Source organism: Gymnoscopelus microlampas (genome assembly GCF_963454915.1).
Source record: "Gymnoscopelus microlampas genome assembly, chromosome: 7".
NCBI classification, from domain to species: Eukaryota; Metazoa; Chordata; class Actinopteri; order Myctophiformes; family Myctophidae; genus Gymnoscopelus; species Gymnoscopelus microlampas.
Window position 1 is genome coordinate 50962116 of NC_139944.1, and position 17508 is coordinate 50979623.

The window sequence follows — 17508 nt, forward strand, 5'->3', positions numbered from 1 at the left end:
TACGGTTCCAGAGCAGAGCTCTGGCCCCGTAATAAGACAATGTCTTGCGTTGATAGAACATGACTGAATGTGTACAAGAGAGCTGTTCTCATCAGATAGCTGTATTCCTAGTTCCCTTTCCCACCTTACTCGTATACCTGAGGTATCCACCTTACCCTCACTTACGTAGTCGGAATAATGGGATGTCGGACTAATGGGCAGTCCCCTTGATGACGTCCCTGATATTAGACTGTGTCAGTAACATGTATAGAGGTCTCGGGTTTGAATCGATGGCAGTCATCTCTTTCCAGCATTACCCAAGAAGGGAGATGCTGGTGAGAGTGAAAGTAGAACATCATAGCTCTAACATTTGCTGCATAGTAATATCGAGATAAATGTGGGAGTGCATGACCACCCTCCCATTTGGGCTGCCATGTGTTTTTTATTTTATTTGATGGCTCTTATGGGACCACAGGAAAGGCATGATAAAGGAATCTAATTGTTTAAAGATTGTCTTTGTTAAATAAACCGGTACATTTTGAAAAAGGTAAAGTAATTGAGGGAGATTAATCATTTTGATTATATTTACTCTGCCTATAAGGGAGAGGGGGAGAGTTTGCCAGGACCTAATGGAAGCTTGTAGTTTTAAAAATCACACCTGTGTGAAGGTAGCGGCGCCTTTGATACATTTTGTCATAGATATGTGTTTCAATATTAATATCTAATATATAATATCAATATTAGTTTATACCTGACCAATCAGAACCTCGACGGGCCTGACCAATCAGAACGTTGACGGACCTGACCAATCAGAACCTCGACGGGCCTGACCAATCAGAACGTTGACGGACCTGACCAATCAGAACCTTGGCGGGCCTGACCAATCAGAACGTTGACGGACCTGACCAATCAGAACCTCGACGGGCCTGACCAATCAGAACGTTGACGGACCTGACCAATCAGAACCTTGGCGGGCCTGACCAATCAGAACGTTGACGGACCTGACCAATCAGAACCTCGACGGGCCTGACCAATCAGAACGTTGACGCAAAAGCCAGGTATAGAGGGCTATCTAGCGCCGCAAAAAAAAATGAGGAAAATTGGCTGATGGAGTTATTTTGATTGATCATAATTTGTCTAGTGCCCTTAACCTGCTTTAAATGTCAAATTAATATAATGCTGTCATATTGGCCTAAACTCTGTCATGTACTATTCTGCTATTTCTCTGTCTATGCAAGGTCAAACTAGCTACAGGCGTTCTGTGGCTATCAATTGTTTTAAGAACACTGTATCTCGGTGTTTTCCTCCGCGCTAACAATTCCTTCAGCGCCACTGAAGTCATCACTGACCAGTGACAGGTCAGACCCGAGGTCAACGTGTTGTTCGAGACATGTGGACGCTGTTTGTTCAAAGATAAACTGTCACACCATCTTCATCATCTTCATCATCTACCATCATCATCCTCATCTGACGACGACGTAATCATCACTATCCACCAATAGATGTATCTTCAATGATGTCATATGTTTATGTTACTGGACGCTGTTAAAGTCCAGTGCTTTCTCTGTTTAACGGCAGAGAGAGGCGACGACCGATGATGCGTGAACCTGCTGATACTGTAACCTTCCATTACTCTCTCTCTCTGAATACAAGATATTTCACTACATCCAATGGCTGCCTGTGTCCTGAGTCTGGTTTTTCTTTGTCGCCTTTGGTTGAAACAGGGTGGACGAGGGGAACTGAGCTATTGACCGGAACTGTACGGTCAGACTCTCTTCCCCTGGCTTCCCCTGTTTTAATGCGTATCAAACGAACCAGCCTTGGGTGTAACGATGTATCACTTCTATTCAGATGAAGGTTATCTTTGAACAGTATCACATTTTTTATTTTATTTATTTTGTTTTGGACCTGGACGCGATCGCTGGACCTTTGGACTTGCCCTTTGACTCTCCACATGTCTCAAATTCCACATGGTCCAGCCATCGGAGTCAAGATCCCCGAACCATTGATTCGGTATGTATATATTTTTATTTTATTTTACCATGGTCCAGTGATTGGGATCTCCACGTAACTTCTCCCTGTGAACCTTGATCTGATGAGTATACCTTTTATTTTATTTTATTGTCTTTACCGAACGATTTGTCTCATAAATTATCAGCCTGTTTTTAAATTACTGTTTAACACAGCTCCGCCAGGGAGTCAGTCAAGTCAAAATGTTTTATCACCTGGGAGGACATTCCCTGAATGTCTCATAAATTATCCTCTTATTTAGAATACAGTGGTCTTTATTTATGTTGTTTTATTTTCTGGCTTGTCCATTGTATATATTGATCACCACCAGACACATCCATCCTCAACGTTTTTTTACACTGATGTTTGGCTATCAGCTGTTACTTACAGTTATTTGTCTTTATTTATATATATATTTATGTAAATGCATCTAGAAATAACCCACAATCCAAACTTGGGTGTTTCGATGTATTCGTGACCATATATATAAACATATGGATTAATTTTTTTGTACCTCGAATTACCACTTTATCACGTCATTGGTGTTCGGTTCGATTAGATTTATCTAATAATAGTTTTACACTAGGTGGGAGGGGGTTGTCTGTGTGGTGCCTACATGAATATATACTATTTCAGGTTTGTCATAATGTACAAATTTTTCCTTCTATACTGATATTTGACCTAAGATTAACCCCTGCCACCCCTTTACACACTGCCTATCGGCTGTATGTGGGTTAATGTTCTAGTCTACTGTTCTAGCCTTAGATAGACAGGCATAAAACGTCCGCCTTATCGGGTCTCAAATCAGCTGTTCAAGGGTACTTCAGTGTTGCTCTTCCCCTGGCCTCATATTACCTGTTAGCTACAGGTAACACATTTGTATGCAGTTGTATTTCTATGTTAGTACCACCCATCGGCCCCAGTCCGCGAGTACAAAACATTAATAGGCAGCTGCATACTCCCGTACGGCATTGCCAGGTTGCCTCCCTTGTAATTCAGAAACTTCTGCATCGGCCCGAGTCCGTTTGAAGTTTGTGTTTTACTTACTTTGTCAGTACATTTTTTTGTTTGTTTGTTTTGTCTTATATGGTTTGTTAAATATATATATTTTTTTCTCTGATTTCTTCTGTCACCAGTCAAAGTTATATATATTGAACACAGACCGGTTTTATTTTGACCACTGTAGGTTAAATCATCCATCCATTTAATATATTGAGCTTTAAACAATACGTTTTAAATGCCTTAATAATACATTTTATATTCCTTTGAACCAGTGAATATATTTTGCCTTAATCCTAAGTTTTAAATTCTAAGTTTTAAATATTTTTAATATAATTTAAACTAATAAGCCTAATACTGAACCCAATCAGTATAACATATTTCTCATTCCAAAATTAGTTTATCGCTACAATATCTCGGTATGTCTGTGTGTATTAATGAACGATTGTTTTTTTGTTCTCTCTATCTCTCTCTCTCTCTGTGTGGATCCGCCAGTGTGTGAGTGCAAGGGAGTGAGAGAGCGTAAGGTGAAAGTTCTCTGTTTATCTTTCTCTCTTTTCTGTGTGTGAGCGATTCAGCTATGCAGGCATGCGTGAATGTTTGAATGCGCGTTTGTCTGTCTTGCTCGTTCTCTAACAATCTTAGTCCAAATTTCAGTCATTCTCCAGTCAGTTAAAATTAGTTTACCACTCTGGTCTCTAAAACTTCAGTACCCATAATTCCTTACAGGAAGTGTTAGTTCTCGTAATCCTAACTGCCACGTTGCTTAGCAACGATTGCCCCTACAGCCTCCATTGTTCAACTTCATTCAATGTATAACCCATCTCAGTTAAATTAACCCTAATAAGACTCAATATGTTCTAATATCAATATTGGAAAAAATTAACTATAATATTAAGTTTATTATAAAGTCATTTTGAATTATTTTAAAAAGTTTTGAAAATATTTTATCATTTTAACTTAAGATTTTTTTGAGCTGGTAGATCTGCTCTTTTTGGAAAAATTTTAATTTCGATCTATTTTGGTGTACTTTATCTAACTCTAATATACTCTTCAGAACAAAGATGTTTATTCCTTATTTTTCATTGTTATACTTTAATTTTAAATATTTTAATTATAACTTTAAAAAATGTTTGTCATTTTATTTTTTTTCTCCCGATTTTCAGTTTTCTTTTTCTTTTCTTTCTCATCAACAAATTCATCCTCTGACACACACTATATTACAGATATATGAGTGTCAAATAGAGGGGAGTTTGATGAATACTTGATTTAAATATGATTTGATTTAAATGTTTAATCTGCTTTGTTTGTCTTTGTTTCATTTTAGAACGAGAATGTAAGCCACTCCATTAATCCAATTCCTGGACAACAATAATGTCACAATACCTGCTAATTGTGACATACAGGGCTAAAACTTTAATTTTATTCCAAACTGTTTTAAACTCTGTTTCATACTATAGTCAACTGTAGGTCTCATGCCAAACAGTAAATTTGATTTCCATCTATCTTACAGATTTCAACTAATGTCTTGGATAGATGTTTGATGCCCCCATGCCTACATGATGCAATCGGAAAGTATTTCTTGAGTTTTAAGACCATTCCACGTGAGTTTTTCCCTAAATAAAGTGTAAAGATGTAATAAATACAGGTATCAGGAGTGTACCGTTCCATTTTTCAAATACTTGGACCTACAGGTCAACTTGTTAAATAAAGCACTGGACCGCAGCTTCACAACGAGGAGGGTAACTTTTTCTTTTTCTGAACGTGTCCAGAATCGTCTTTGATAAGTTACGTAGGTCTCTTGTCAGATTATTTGAAAACGTCAGGCTGGTCAGTTTTCCCTCACTCTATCAACAGAAACGGGCTAAGGGTCATTAACGGTGCTAAAATTGATTAAACCAAACATGTTTTGAAAAGGTTTGTTGGGACAGTACATTAGCTGAGATTTTTTGAATTATAATAAAGTTATTTGCAAATTGCAAGGGGAAAACTTGGTTGTGTGGTGTCTTAAAATGTCATGAAATATAACCATGTTTTGCTTCCTAATTGAATAAATAACCTTTATATACAGTCCTTTTGAAGAAGTACAATTTTGAATTAATATCTGAATAAAGTATACAGTCCTTTTGAAGAAGTAAAATTTTGAATTAATATCTGAATAAATTATACAGTCCTTTTGAAGAAGTACAAATGTGTATGTTATCTGAATAACTAACCATTTATTTTTGCCCTTAAGTCATTGAAATCTCTGTCACAATGTTAAGTTTGCCTGTCTGTGTCTGATTTGGTTTGAATAATGTCACAAGGTACAAGACCTGATCAGCTTGCCCTTTGACCCTATCCAAATCATGATAAGATGTAGGCTTGATGGAGTTATTTTGATTGATCATAATTTGTCTAGTGCCCTTAACCTGCTTTAAATGTCAAATTAATATAATGCTGTCATATTGGCCTAAACTCTGTCATGTACTATTCTGCTATTTCTCTGTCTATGCAAGGTCAAACTAGCTACAGGCGTTCTGTGGCTATCAATTGTTTTAAGAACACTGTATCTCGGTGTTTTCCTCCGCGCTAACAATTCCTTCAGCGCCACTGAAGTCATCACTGACCAGTGACAGGTCAGACCCGAGGTCAACGTGTTGTTCGAGACATGTGGACGCTGTTTGTTCAAAGATAAACTGTCACACCATCTTCATCATCTTCATCATCTACCATCATCATCCTCATCTGACGACGACGTAATCATCACTATCCACCAATAGATGTATCTTCAATGATGTCATATGTTTATGTTACTGGACGCTGTTAAAGTCCAGTGCTTTCTCTGTTTAACGGCAGAGAGAGGCGACGACCGATGATGCGTGAACCTGCTGATACTGTAACCTTCCATTACTCTCTCTCTCTGAATACAAGATATTTCACTACATCCAATGGCTGCCTGTGTCCTGAGTCTGGTTTTTCTTTGTCGCCTTTGAAAGTTACCGGTACTTATATACATACTGATGTGATGTTCTGCCATGCAAAAGTATCTATATAAATGGTTGATAAGGAAAAATAACAGCTCTAACATTGGCTTTACATAGGTCCTATATATATATATATATATATATATATATATATATATATATATATATATATATATATATTTTTTTCCCTCTTTGTTCAGGGTTATGACGCTATAGTAACTGCTACACCTACTTTAAGTATTGCCATGTATAATTCCACTTATTTATTAATACACTGCTGCCAGAATCCAGCCAGAACCTCTCAGTACCAACACCAAATGCAAGCAGTGGTAAGTCATTACTTACTAACATGGCAGAAACCAAATGTAATTGCATGAAAGCTTTACAAGCATTTAGTTGTTCTGTCAATAAATGCAAACATCTCAGTGAGGTTATGTGTTCAAAGGTTACAGCATCCACTATTCATGTCTTATCTTATGTTCCCTTCTTTGAGCCTCTGGAGGAAGCTGCTCAGAGGATAACCAGCCTAATAATGGTAAGTGAACCACTTCACACTACTACCTCAGAGTCGACTGATTGTAAATGTGGTTTTGATAGCATGAAAAGGTCCAAAGATCAGTTATCAGTAATCAGTAGTGTAGTATGCATGCATTGTGCGAGGTGGTGGATGCAGACACAAAACAAACAAATGAAAATGCAGTGGGCCTCGGCCTACATGCAGCAAGCATGCAGGCTGAGAAGAGAATAAAGTCACAGATATACTGTGAACAGGGGGGTATAAATACACAAGGACTAACTACACACAGGTGAACTCAACTGGACAATCAACACTGGGATAGGCTGAGGGACTAAGAGGACACAGGTGGAAACACTGGCCAATCACAGGACTGGTTAGACAAGACAGGTACAGAACAGCAACACAGGAAACCAGGAGACACTAGATACTACAAAATAAAGGTGCATAACAGAAAAATAAAGAAAAGTAACACACTAACTAAAAGTAGGAACAAGGAACACAACAGGAATACAGAAAGGACACGGATCGTGACACTTTGTCCACCACTGGCTTTCAGGAGCCATTGATGACATACAGGGTTTTATCAGGTATGTTGTGTTTCTTTACTAGCCTACTACTTAACCCATGAAAACCCAGAAGGCATCTGTGTTATTTTAGATTTGAGACTTTGAGAATGCTTATCTTGGAAAGCCTGGTCCATGTATAGATCAAAGACACAGCCCACCTCCAGAATCAGAACCTCCTTGTGACAGGTGTCAACAAAAACGACATATGGGGTATTTGGGATGTTAGCAAAGGCATCACAAGCTAAATTTATCTGGTAACACTCTTGAGTGTTGCTGCACTGGATGATCAAGATGGATCTGTTAGATTTTTCATATTCCATCCTGATTGGCTAACATTGACATCTCAAGTTTGCAGGAGTGGCCCGTTTTTAACAAACTGCCGCAAATCATGAACGCAGCGTCTGATTGCGGTGGAACTTTGCACGCACATTTGCATTACATTGAAGAACAAACGCCACCCTTTTAACATTGCCCTATTATAGCGCCACCAGGAGTCCGATTTTTCTATATTTATATTACTCCTACAAATTTTGTCCAAACATCATGCAAATCAGTACACATTATCTCTATAGTCAAGTGATCAAGATGGTTCCGTCCGATTTTTTATATTCCAAATTCCGAACATTGCTGCCCCACAATAACCTACCTGACCTGGCGGAGACCTGTGCTCCGAGGAGCACCTTTTCTAGTTCTTTTTTTATTTTATTTGTTTTACAATTTGGCCTATATTTCATTACATTCTTGTTTATTTTAACCCAGTTAAAAATGTGGTGTTATAAATTAATATGATCATGCTCATGCATTTTATAAATAGTATTAAAAAGTTAGAAAAGGTTGTTAAAACGGGATAAAACATTTAAAAAGTATGATATATTTTGTTTAAAAACACGATGTGAAATTCATGGTAGCTTACAATTGAATTAATTTGGAGTTTATTTTTGTTGTGTTAAGGGCAAAACCAGCAGAATTTAATATGGGGTTAACATGATCTGTGGGAACCACTGCAGTGAGTGTGTGTTTCTCTCTCTATCGTCCGGGCTAGACGCTAGGGAAGCCAAAAAGTAAATAAAGTAGAACTCACTGAGTCTGTGTGTTATGAGTGACAGCTATGGATTTATATGCCTACTCAACGACGAACGAGGAATAGCTACCGACTGGACTGCTAAAATTACAGTTGTGTGTCTGTGAAGATGTGACGGCCTGTGACAAGTTATGAACATTGAATAGACCCCTTAACAGACGACGTCACACTGATAAGAACCAGTATGCGAGCAACCAGTGTGCGCTAAATGAAACCCATTCTATCAGGTCTCGCCAGGACGTGCCACACTAGCCAACACACAAGAGGGGGTTGGGGTGTGCTGAAACTAGCGCACCCCGAAACAACAGGTTGGAAATTGATTGCGTGAAACAATCACCTGCGCATCCAGTCTCAATGTTAGTAAACAATTAATTGGTCTATAGAACTGACTGGCTGGAGGTCAATGTGGCCCAGGTGAAATCGCGCAAAGACACCCGACTTAATGTTTTGAGGGCCAAAATAAAAATATATTAATTACAAAATCAGGAAAATTTTAGCTGATTTTAGCTGCTCTGAAGATGATGGAGACTTCAGTAGATGTGTTGCTTTTCATGCCAACAACAGCTTTCAGGTCATCATCAAGCAACAGGGACCAGCCACGATCCAGTCGCACAGGAAAAAAGAAAAAGTGGGACGGGGACCCCCATTTTTGGTTACAAAAAATGTGGTTACTCCACTGCACAGATCTGGTCAATGGATTTTTTCTGTTGACCAGATTTTTCCTTCTGGTGAAATACATTTTCTCAGAGTGTTCCCACTAAGTAGAGTAGGCTTTCAACTCCCTAAAACCGTAAACTCCTTCTTATGCTATGGACCAGAGCTAGGGGTCCCTCATCCTGACAAGCATTGGAATTGCAGGCATAATTACATTTAGTTTGACTCGGTTCCACAAATAAATAAAAACATTTAAAAATATATAAATATCGCAGTGCGAGGCGTTGTGAGCTTGTAGATCAGCTATTTTCACAGTGTTTGCCCCTTTTTCTGTAATATTTGACAATTTGGGCAAGTTGGTATTAATTGTGACTTTATAAATGTGCAGATACTCTGTGTACACTTACAGTATACTGCATGTTGGTTTGTTTACTGTTGAGTGAGAAAACTATGTTGCACATTAAGCTCAGGGGAGTCAGGCCGCTCAGCATACAGTACATGCTTTTTTCAGATGAGATGTGGTGACTTACAGTATAGATAGATTTACAATCATTTGTTATATACAGGACCATACATCAGCTAAGCTTCACTCACATAGAGTTAAAAGTTCACTCACAGGTTCAAAGTTTTTGCTGTCTTGAAGTGCCTCCCTCTGAAGCACTGGCTCTCTCTGCTTGGCAGTCTGTGTAAAAGGTTCTATGAGCTAAAAAGAACACGGTGACTATAATGTAGGAACAGAGGGTGTGCTTCTTAACCTCACTGCACTGAGGAGCAGGGGTCTTCAACAGGCGGTCCGGTCCTCAGAGTTACTACAGGGGGGGCGCCAAATCTTTGTGTGACAGTAACTTTTTTTTTTTTTTTTTACATTAACCCCAGAATTCTTTTTCTGAGGGGAACATTAGCCGAAGACAGTGGCGTAACGGAGGGGTAGCAAGTGATGCGGTGCGGGGGGGCCACCAGCAGGGGGGGGGCCGCCTGCACTGATACAAATATTTGTACAGCAAAAAAAAAAAAGTGTATTTATTGGTCAAATGGAACCGAATTAGACCCGAATTAGGTTCGCGCGCGCAGGTTGTGCACGCTGCACGCGCGTGCATGTACGTGGGCCTCACGAGAAACTCCCGCGGGGAGGCCCCGCGATTCTGCGTTACGCCACTGGCCGAAGATAGCAGATCTACAAGCTCAGAGAGTACAGAGGACCAGTGCCCATGTATCTGTCAAACTACTTCACTGAAGTTAGAAACGGCAGCAGAATTTGGCACAGCATTCTACTATTACGCCACCAAAATGTGGAACGCCCACCATCAGACATTTCACTATGAATTAGAGCACAAAGGACCCTAATGGAAACAAGCCAATGGCTTTCTTGGGTTTTTTCATTGCTATTAGCTGACCTTGTATTGAACTGTACTTTCAAAGTATTCAATCAATCAAACATCATAACTGTGAATCCCTCTTTAACCGCCTAAAAGAGCATCTGTTTCAACAAGACCTACAGATAAGTCTTCTAGCTTGCCACCAGTTTTATGTAAAATATACTTTTTATTGCTTCTGATGATTTCTTGTATAGCATTGTATGTCTTTGTTTTGATGAATTGAATACATACAGTAGGACCACAATGGAAACAAGCCCTCAGGGCTTTGTGTGTTATCCTTTTAGCATTACTTGTATAATTGTACCGCAATTGTACCGCTGTACATAGTAACCGACTGTTAATAGTATTCAATCAATCAATCAAAACAGTTTCTCTCATAAATATAAAAGTGCATTTTATTATCACACACACGTGTGTCAAGTTTACATTCTGTACAAGAGGGACTGAAATTTACAAAATGTACAAACAAATGTACACATGATACTGTGTACTGTACAGTATATACAGTACAGCATGGGTCTCCATCCTTGGGTCAATGGACTCTATGGGGGTCCCTGGACCATTCTATGGTGGTCAGTGGACCATTCATTCTCTGGTGGTGAGTTTAATGTATTTGCCATATAATATTCAGGGACCCATCCTACTTAAAAAAACAAAATAAGTTACCAAGTGGAATTTAACTGGTGTTAAAGTTGTCACAGGATGTCCAAAAAAATACATGAAAAATAGATGTTTATAAATCATGCCATATATGCCAGTATAGTAACTTTATGTGACCAAGTCCTGAAGTTACAGCAGAGGTGGAGGTCACACATGAGGCTAGTAGGGACAGTGAACACATGGACCTAGTAGGGGTGAGTGAAAAGGGACATACAGTATTTATGTTCCAAACATTTTAGCTGGGATTTTGGGAGAGACTGAGACGTTCCCTCTGCCAGCTGGAGTGCGATCACATACAGTACAGTTACTGTAGCTTCATTTTCACTGGCGTTTGAGCATTAATTCCCAACCACCAAAGACCCACAAAGTGCAAACTTTGTAAATTAAGAGGGAACAAACCAGTGAAATTAATGTCCATGCTAGCTACAACAATTCCAAATCATAGTCATACAAATAGAGAAGAAACAAATAAAAAACGCAGATTACAGGGAAGCAATATAAAATCTCACCATTGGCAAGTATAACTTATACACAGTATATATCGGTGGTCAGTGAAAATACTGATACAGTAAACTGGTCGTTGGTTGGGGACCCCTGCTCAGTGGACTAGTTGTTGTCTCTTCATTCATCTTCAGTGCTTGTTTATCTGCCAGGACCTTCTGCTGGAATGTAAAACAAAAAGGAAAATAAAAATAAAAATCATGTCACACAGAACTCCAACAGGTTGGACTGAAAGAAGGATTTGAAGTGTTTAGCTCTTACCCAGATCTTTGAAAAGACACGACTCGTGCTTCTGCAGAGCATCGTAGAATGCTGATATTGCTGCTGTTCCTTTTAGATTTATGTTGAAAAGCAGTATTCTCATTTGAGCTTCCCTGGGCGTTACGTTCCAGATTTCACTATATGTCTCATTTGTGAGAATTTCTTTTTGAAAGAGATCATCTGCTATTCCCATAACCACTGTGACGCGTTGAATTAGGTCGCCCCAGTTCTTCTTCACAAAGTTATCTATCATGAAAAAAAACACATATGGACTAAAATGGTACTTGACTTCTGCCCTCAGAAAAAATAGAGGCTTAAGACATTTGTTAAAGTCACTGATGACTGAGAAGTTTAAAACATCACATTAATTAATGTATTGTCCATTTGATTATTCTGTAGCTCATGGTTTTATTTCAGGGTCAAATGTACAGGTCAGAGAGTAATGATCTTACCTGTTGTCTGTCTAATTTTCACAGCTGATGCACCTAAGAGAAAACAAGAGTCAGTTGATACTGTAACAGAAATTACTTTCATGTTCATGATGTGAAGAAAACAAACAGCTTCTAAAGCCACAAGCTGCATAAAACACTAGACACAATATTCAATGAACTGATTCACTAAGGAATCTGAAAATATAAAAAATTCTATGTTTGAAATATTAAATTCTATTCCTCCGGTACAGCAATTGTGTTGAAATAAATGCTGTAATAATAGTTTGAATGATATTAGAAACAGGAGACTAACCTGCAACCTGCATTACACCTTCAGCCACTGTTTCATCATCACTGAATCCAGCAGGGAGGCTTGCTAGTAATGCTTTTGCACTGGACACATCACTCTGTATGTAGGAAAAAATACATTAAAACTCCACAATAAGTTACTTAACTATACATTTGTAAAACTGAATAGACATTATGAATGCATTAATGATGCTTATATGGACATCCATTAATCATTTAATTAATTATTAACACATTCTAAGGGAATGACCAGTAGGCTGTCCTGAACAGATGTGTTGAAAATTAACTGGATACGTGTTTCTGTTGTCATGAGTGTTTTTAAATAAGGAGTGCGTGAAGTCATACTCTTGTTCCAGAAGCGATAGAGCAAGTAGATCATACATTATTTTATAGAGCTCACCAGAATAAGTGCACACATTTTAGTTACAACAGGTATCAGCCCTAGGGCTGACACTCCAGCGTAAAGACTGGGTGATATTTTAGTCTACTCTTTCCCATGGCAAAAGAAAATATCTTTCATTGCTTGAATCGCCCCACTTTGGTCAAACTGTTCAGTGTTGGTGGCGGGGAAGCGAACGCCGCCTCAGTAGGGATTTTTCATCTGGAGCGAAGATACCGAGGCGACGGAGCACTTCGCTCACATCGCCCCATTCGCCTCGTTCTCGCTGTTTGATGCAAAGATGTGCCAAGTCACGTCATTGCATTGACTTTGTCTGTAATCCCATCTTTTGCACATATATTTGATCTCAATAAACCCTCAGACACGTCATTAGGTTGAGTGGCTCCTTCACCACAAACGTACTCTTCGTCTCTCATCTTCCATTGTTTTTCTTGTCTGTTCCATTCAGATTACATTTATTTAATTTTATTTTTGCGTTATTTTATTCTTCTCTCTCTTACTACCTATCCTGTGTTTAACACTTACTGCTTATGTTTCTGCTGCAAAACCTGAATTTGCCCTACGGAAATCAATAAAGGTCTTATCTTATCATTCTTCAGTAGTAAATGTTTGTTTTATCCTTTCCGACTTTCAAAAAGTGTCATGTGTCCTGAGTCTCTGACAGACCTGTCTTCTCTTGAGTCTAAAGGTCCAATCTGTCTTTGATTAATCATTATCTTCAATTATATTATTAGTATATTCAATCAGCTCTGTTACTTCTGAAATGTTCAGAAGGTACATGGTACATGATACCTGTAGCCACATTAACCACATCAGGCTGGTCCCCATGGCATCCATTCACTGTGAGATATTTACCTGAACATGACGTGAGTCAGGCTCTGTGTTTGGTTCTGAGTCAGGATGAAGACTCTGATGTTCTAGAAGAGACACTGTAGCCTCACCTACAGACCAGAATACACATCAGTTTAGTTACATTGACATGTTCTTCCATACAGATGTGATCACACTGATGGTGAGTATTTGTGACAGTGTAGCTGTCATCTGTCCCACAACTAATAGTGGATGTCAGTCTAATGTTGCCTTTAAGTTTCCTTATGAAGAATCTGCATGCATCAGTGACATACGGTAGTTATGATGGGCCCCAGTGCTCCCTAGTTACTAGTCATGACACACACACACACACACACACCCCATGGGTGCTTCTGGGCCCGGGCACACATCGAGAATGCCAAGGACCAACAGGGAAAATGCATTAATAGGGCTGTTCATATGCTAATTTACCTTGATTTGAAAGAAATCTACAACCAGCATACATGGCATGGCATATCCCACATTACATAACAACTATGCAACTAACAACTAACGATGACATATTAACCACTTGGGTAGAGAGCAAGGCAGGAATTCAAGAGGGGACTTTCTAAAAGGCGATCAGGAAGAGCAGTTGAGAACCATGTTGACAGATCATAAAACTACTTAAACTTGTCTTAAAACTTATTTGTAGAACTGTGATAAGAATGTGTCACAAAGCGTGAGCCTGGATATAATAAAGTGCACAACACTCAAATTGATGGAAATTGCTTTCTGGTTCTACACAGTGCTGACAGGTTTTAAAGATGGAGTGCCATGATATTTTTCAACCCTAAAACCTGATCATAAGGTATTATTATTATGTAAGGATTTTTTTCAAAAAAAAAAAAAGTGTACAGAAATTGTTTAAAAAAATGTTTTTATGTGGACACGCCTCCAGTTCATTAAGTATGCCTGGTTCTCACCTTAGCACCTCCTCCACCACCTTAGCACCACCCACCTGTCCTAGTCCCTCCTCCTCATGGCCACACCTGTTGTGTTATGATAATGAGGGGGAGGGTATGTTTTTTGGGGGCTCTGTGATGTCACTAAAGGGCTGTTTCTCTATTGGCACGTTTGACCCTCAAGATTTCAGCCTCCAAGAAGAAACTCCAAATAATCATAGAAGACATAAAACACCATAAAACCACCACCGGCACCAGCTCTTTAACAAAATGTGTGAAAATCTCCTAAACAAGGCGGTATTTTTTTTTTTTATGTTACATGTATCCCAAATGTATTTATCTCATGATTAAGACACATAAAATCACCTGACTCATGTAGTCGATATATCTTAGTGGCGATTCCTTCCGCTGATGTGTCACATCTCCGTTTTCTGCCTGTAAGAAAAGTGGAAATTACTGTCTCGTTCTACAATTAAACAATAACACATTATCATGGTTATTGGCACTTCTGTGCTGCTGCATAAGGCACAACATGAAGTGGATTGCTGTTGCTCCCTCCAATCATGGAGATCAGAGTAGCATTAGCTAATTGTAATGTTGAGGCTGAACAATAATCAATGGTATTATATATATTATAGTAATATTTATAGTGAAGAGGCATTTCTTATTTGCCATTTGGTATATACAGTACTGAAGAAGGCCTCTTGGCCAATCACAATACACAGTTGGAACAAGGTGGTTACTGATAGGTGAGAACGTCTCTTACCGGTGATTTCTTCCCCTGATGCTTCAGATGTCTCCTTTCTGACTGTAAGAGAAATGGAAATGATTGGTTCTACAATGAAACTCCTGATATCATACAAATTAAACCAAATTGCAAAAGCGGCGAGCCCATCTAAAGCTGTATTGTACTTTACTTGGTTTTTTCTCTGTGATGTCCAACAACTCAACAACAGAAGCACAATAGATAGGCATCATCATGAAATACACTTCAAAGATGCAAACATTATGTTCAAGCACAAAAAAAGCACAGGCATTCAAGTAGACAGGTGACTGTTTACATACATAAACATTCAAGTAGACAGGTGACTGTTTAAATACATAAACATTCAAGTAGACAGGTGACTGTTTAAATACATAAACATTCAAGTAGACAGGTGACTGTTTACATACATAAACATTCAAGTAGACAGGTGACTGTTTAAATACATAAACATTCAAGTAGACAGGTGACTGTTTAAATACATAAACATTCAAGTAGACAGGTGACTGTTTACATACATAAACATTCAAGTAGACAGGTGACTGTTTAAATACATAAACATTCAAGTAGACAGGTGACTGTTTAAATACATAAACATTCAAGTAGACAGGTGACTGTTTAAATACATAAACATTCAAGTAGACAGGTGACTGTTTAAATACATAAACATTCAAGTAGACAGGTGACTGTTTACATACATAAACATTCAAGTAGACAGGTGACTGTTTACATACATAAACATTCAAGTAGACAGGTGACTGTTTAAATACATAAACATTCAAGTAGACAGGTGACTGTTTACATACATAAACATTCAAGTAGACAGGTGACTGTTTAAATACATAAACATTCAAGTAGACAGGTGACTGTTTAAATACATAAACATTCAAGTAGACAGGTGACTGTTTACATACATAAACATTCAAGTAGACAGGTGACTGTTTAAATACATAAACATTCAAGTAGACAGGTGACTGTTTACATACATAAACATTCAAGTAGACAGGTGACTGTTTACATACATAAACATTCAAGTAGACAGGTGACTGTTTACATACATAAACATTCAAATAGATAGGTGACTGTGTACATATGGTAGGTACCTTGTCGAATGGTTGCAGTCCATGCAGGAACATCAGAACCACTCATTTTAAGATTCAATTTGAATGGAGGTGGCTGCTCATAGTATGCTTCAAAGTATCCTTTGAAGATAGTTGATTTCAGGGTGAATATCAAGTCCTGCACAGACACATGATATTAATAATGAACCTGTATCACACATGCTAATTACAACAAGCTATGTTTGATTTTGTTTTCGTCACTGCCCCCCCCACCTCAGGATCAATTTCTCCTGTTGGCTCACTCATCAGACGGTATTTATTCTCTACCAGTGGACAGAGGGTATTCTTCACGACCCGACTGAAACGCCCCTTCTCAAACTCCAACTCCTTCTTGATGTCCTGCCACACACAAGGACAACAGGTGGACAAGGTGTTGAACAACAGGAGTGAAGGAGGGAAGGGAAGAGGCAGGGGAGTAGGAAACAAAAAGAACAGAGTCACTTCCTTCTAGCCAATAAGGTTGATTGACAGGTTATCAATATTGAAGACCATGTTATTAGTCAATATAACACACTGATGCTAGACTGAAGTCTAGCAAGAATATATAGTCATCTCAATATTGATGATAGCTGGTCACTGAGCAATATGGTAAAAATCTAATCCTGTAGTCGACATTTCCTTCAATAAATGTATCAGCACTTTTTTAATATTTCTCTTGATTTATGCATAATTTTGTTTGGACTGGATGTAGTGTTGATACAATAGTCAATAAAGACACTGCCTGTGGTTGTTAGTTCAACTAGACTGGCTGAGTGTAATACCAAAGAGTAATAACGTAATTGTGAGAATTATCGTTCTTTTCAGCGTACTCAATCATTCAGTACAGTTCACTAAAAAGTTTCAAGCGTCAATGTCAGATGTCAAGCTCACGACAGGTTGCTGATGCAACGCACTATGAGCTTGTAGATCGTCGCGCAGCACCCTCGCACAGCGGAGCATGACTGCAGTAAAAGCGTGCCATGACGTGCCATGAAAGAGTGTTTTCTTAAAATACCTTAAATTCTGTTAATTTAACATGGCATAAGGTAGAAAATGATTGTTCAAACGCTATGTCTACCTTTTATTGTTAGAAAGCCATTACTACAGTAAAGCTATGAATAACCTATGATGATGCACTATGATTACAAGTTTGAAAAAAAATATTAACTTTGGATAAAACT

At 38.5% G+C, this 17508-nt stretch overlaps 1 protein-coding gene across 3 annotated transcripts in view; it reads right to left on the bottom strand.

The window, feature by feature from the left end:
- Positions 1 to 10912: 10912 nt before the first annotated feature.
- LOC311048147 (uncharacterized protein) overlaps positions 10913 to 17508 on the bottom strand; it is a 31389-nt gene continuing 24793 nt past the window's right edge. For all 3 annotated transcript variants that reach the window (XM_084061211.1, XM_084061212.1, XM_084061210.1), the window contains 9 exons: positions 16562 to 16687; positions 16331 to 16466; positions 15231 to 15272; positions 14831 to 14899; positions 13566 to 13651; positions 12315 to 12408; positions 12023 to 12055; positions 11571 to 11816; positions 10913 to 11470 (listed from right to left, as the gene is read on the bottom strand). In XM_084061211.1, coding sequence (XP_083917337.1) covers positions 11451 to 11470; positions 11571 to 11816; positions 12023 to 12055; positions 12315 to 12408; positions 13566 to 13651; positions 14831 to 14899; positions 15231 to 15272; positions 16331 to 16466; positions 16562 to 16687 — 852 coding nt within the window. In that variant the 3' untranslated portion in view covers positions 10913 to 11450. The remainder of the gene's footprint in view (positions 11471 to 11570; positions 11817 to 12022; positions 12056 to 12314; positions 12409 to 13565; positions 13652 to 14830; positions 14900 to 15230; positions 15273 to 16330; positions 16467 to 16561; positions 16688 to 17508) is intronic.